This window comes from Centruroides sculpturatus, unplaced genomic scaffold, assembly GCF_000671375.1.
Source record: "Centruroides sculpturatus isolate CEXI.00-Female unplaced genomic scaffold, Cexi_2.0 scaffold5814, whole genome shotgun sequence".
Taxonomy (NCBI): domain Eukaryota; kingdom Metazoa; phylum Arthropoda; class Arachnida; order Scorpiones; family Buthidae; genus Centruroides; species Centruroides sculpturatus.
Window position 1 is genome coordinate 319 of NW_019389908.1, and position 3563 is coordinate 3881.

The window sequence follows — 3563 nt, forward strand, 5'->3', positions numbered from 1 at the left end:
AACTTCTTTATAGAAATTCCTAGTTTCCACATTTACTATGATATATTTTTGTATTTAAAATTTAAATTCTATCTTTATTTTTACTGTCTTGACCCTGTTATATATAACGAAGGGAAAGTATGAGGATTGGTCAAAACATGACCCCCTAAGATTTTTACAATTTTGGACTTAGGACCTTGAAATGTTGAGAAATGCAAAAAAAAAAAAAAAAAAAATTCAGCAACCAAGTTGCTTAAGTCTCCTGGAAACATTTAAAATTTTGGTGGCACTATCTTCTGTTATGATATTTTATTAAAAAAATTTTTTACATTTTTGATTATTATATTATTTATTAAACCCATACCTACCTTCAAAATTAAGCAAAAAAGCTTAATTTTGAAGGTAAGTATGGGTTTTATAAAAAATTGTAAATGCTAATAACTAGTAAAATTGTCATTAAGTCTGACCCTACTCAAGATATAACACACAGACCCCCCTTTATCTCCCCATCCTGTCACCCTTTGATCACCAAAATTTAATAGCATTAATTCCTCTAATACACAAACTTCCCTGCAAAATTTCAGAAATTTTCAACAAAATGCACAGGAGTTATTAAGCTTCAAGGAGAGGTGAACAAAATTGTGCCACCCACACACTAACATCCTTACATACAGGGAAAACCTCCAAACATTTTGCATTTCTCAACATTTCAAGGTCCTGAGTCCAAAAATCTTGAGGGTCATTTTTTTGATTGATTGCCATACTTTTCCTTTGTTATATATAACAGAGCCAGGAAAGTAAGAAAAAAAATAATTATGTGTGTGGATGTTAATGTATGTGTATAGGGCATGATTTGTTCACCCACTTCAAAGCTTTATAGCTCCTGTGCTTTTTGTTGAAATTTCTAAAATTTTGCAGGAAGGTTTGTGTATTAGAGGGATTCTTCTTCTTAGTGTTGTCCCATAGATGTAAGGTCTGCTATTTGGATCTTCAAACACCACTTTGTTCAATTGAGTGCATTGTCTGGGTTCAGATGCAGAGCCCTTAGGTCTGCATTGATAGCATCTTGCCATTGTTGCTTTGGTCTTCCATGTGGCCTGCGGCTGTTCACCTCTAGGTAGTAGGCAATGTTGGCATCTGTATCTGGGGCTGATCGTTGGATGTGGCCAAACCAGGATTTTTTGCCTCAATGGGCGCAATGCCAAATTGTTGGTGTATCATGTCATTGGTGATATGGTTGAGGAGGGATAAACCAAGCGTCCTGCGAGCCATGCGCATCTCCATGGAATGGAGATGCCGTTTGGCTGCTTTTGTTGATGGCCAACATTTGGAACTATAGAGAGCGATGGGTTGTACCACAGTCCAGTAGATTTTTGATTTTAGGTACATGGGCATCTTTTTGTCACAGAGAACACCAGTGATTTTTCTCCATTGTAGCCATGCCACATTTACCCTCATTTATACCTTGTCGTCAGTGCTCCTGTCACTCTGTAGGGTTGAGCCAAGGTAGCGAAAAGTGTGCATTTTATATAAGTTATCACTGTTGACCTGGATTGTGCCCACATTTGGAAAAATTTCTAGATATTCAGTCTTATTGGTGTTAAGGCGCAAACCAAAGCAAGTCAGATGGTTGCTCCAGGCCTGCACCTGGCACTGTAGCTCTTCTCAAATGGTGGTTGCAAGCATGATGTCATCGGCATAAAGCAGTGTCCAAGGCACATCGTTCTGTATATTCTTTGTGATAGAGTCCGTGATGAGAATGAATAGCAGTGGTGACACTATTAGAGGGATTGATGCTATTAAATTTTGGTGGTTAAATGTTGAGGAGATATAGGGGGGGTCATGTGCTATATCTTGAATAGGGTTGCACTTAATGAAGATTTTACTTGATTTACAATTAATGAAGATTTTACAGTTTCTTATGAAACTCATTTCTGCCCTCAAAATTAAGCTTTTTTTCATTTTATAATAATTAAAAATATAAAAAATTTTAAAATAAAATATTGTAACAGATGGAGCCACAAGCAGTTTTAGATGTTGCCTGGATACAATAAAAATAGAATATTGTCTACATAATTGAAAAGTTTAAGTATAAAAGATATAATTTTCTATATCTACTTTATTATTTTTTGATTTTGTTATTTTATTAGCAGACATATACAGTAATACAAATAGAAATATATAAAATATGTAACAGTACTTTAAATGACAACTTTATTTTAAATTGGATAAATAGTAAAGTACAACTTTATTTTAAATTGGGTAAATAGTAAAGTACAACTTTCTATAGTAAATACTAATACATATAAGTACCACTTCTAAACCTATAGATTTCCAGTAAGATACAAATCCAACCAAATGAATGAACGTTTTCGATCTTCTATCGAGATCTACTTCAGGTTCACTATTGTTTCAACTATGGAATGCCAAGAATTCGAACATTTTTGAATACAAAGTAGTACTTTGTATTCAAAGAAAAATAAAAACTCTAAACTGATCAAAATATATATTTTGAAATTCATTTTTAAATAAATGCAAAAATATTATTATTACTTAAAAAATTAATTGCATATCAAAAATNTAAAACATTTAATCTATATCTTTATTTCTAGAAAATGAAAAACTTTGTGTTATTAATATAAATATCCTATCAATATTTGATAAATTTTGTAATTTGTATTATATTATAGATAATATAATATATAGTCAATTTAAAGTAACTTACACAGTTTATGATTTACTCTTTTTAAAGTTATTAGAAAATGGGGATTTTCAAATTAAAGATGTGGCAAAAGAAGATGAAGGTGATTATACATGTTATGCATCTAATAAGTTTGGAGATGAAGAAGCAATGGGAAGATTAGAAGTTAAAGGTAAAAATTTATTTTAAAAGATATATTAATTAATCATAACAATAAAATAAATAAATATTTTCACCACAAATAGTTTTTTTTAATAATTAATTTGTGATTTTTATATTTTTTTTAGTTAAAACAAAAATTTATCAAGCTCCAAAAAATTTTGAAGTTGCTGCTGGAAAATCTGCTACATTCCGCTGTGAGGCTGAAGTAGATCCCAATCTTAAGCTTCAGATTGAGTGGTTATTTAATGATAAGCCTATTGACTTTGATCAGGATGCTCGTATTATTCAATCATCTGATAAATCATTAACAATCACAAAAACAGTAGAATTAGATTCTGGAACATATACTTGTATTGCTAAAACTTCCTTAGATGAAGATCGTGCTTCAGCAATGCTCATTGTTCAAGGTAAAATACTTAATTTTATAAATTTATATTTTATTTATAATTATCATTGAAAATTTGAAGTTTTGAATTTTACTCTCTTGTTTTGGATAAAATCAAACAGAAATAATTACATAAAATTTCAATTAAAAAATACTTTATCCTATTAAAAATGATTAAAATTATCAATAAGGACAGAAAGATGTAATGCTGAATATGAAAGACACACTGAAGAATTATAATAATTGCATTAACCACTTTAATTTCTAATGTTTTCAGCTATATTTTACTGACCTTTCTCAGGAGAAACGTACAATCTGAATGCCACTTGCATTTGA

General features: G+C 30.7%; 1 protein-coding gene and 1 pseudogene across 1 annotated transcript; one reads left to right on the plus strand and one right to left on the minus strand.

Annotated features, from left to right (window-relative positions):
* Positions 1 to 985: 985 nt before the first annotated feature.
* On the minus strand, positions 986 to 1993 carry LOC111617378 (annotated as a pseudogene).
* A 660-nt stretch (positions 1994 to 2653) lies between these two features.
* Positions 2654 to 3299, plus strand: LOC111617377 (neuroglian-like). The gene is made up of 2 exons (XM_023358677.1): positions 2654 to 2852; positions 2968 to 3299. Exons 1-2 carry the CDS (start codon positions 2831 to 2833, stop codon positions 3297 to 3299), a joined length of 354 nt encoding a protein of 117 aa, XP_023214445.1. The 5' UTR covers positions 2654 to 2830.
* The last annotated feature ends 264 nt before the right edge of the window (positions 3300 to 3563 follow it).

What these genes read in the sequence shown, in the direction of transcription:
- LOC111617377 (XM_023358677.1), top strand. Translation starts at nt 2,831, where the DNA reads ATGGGAAGATTAGAAGTTAAAG. An exon ending in GGGAAGATTAGAAGTTAAAG is followed by an intron (nt 2,853 to 2,967) that starts GTAAAAATTTAT and finishes TATTTTTTTTAG; the next exon opens with TTAAAACAAAAATTTATCAA.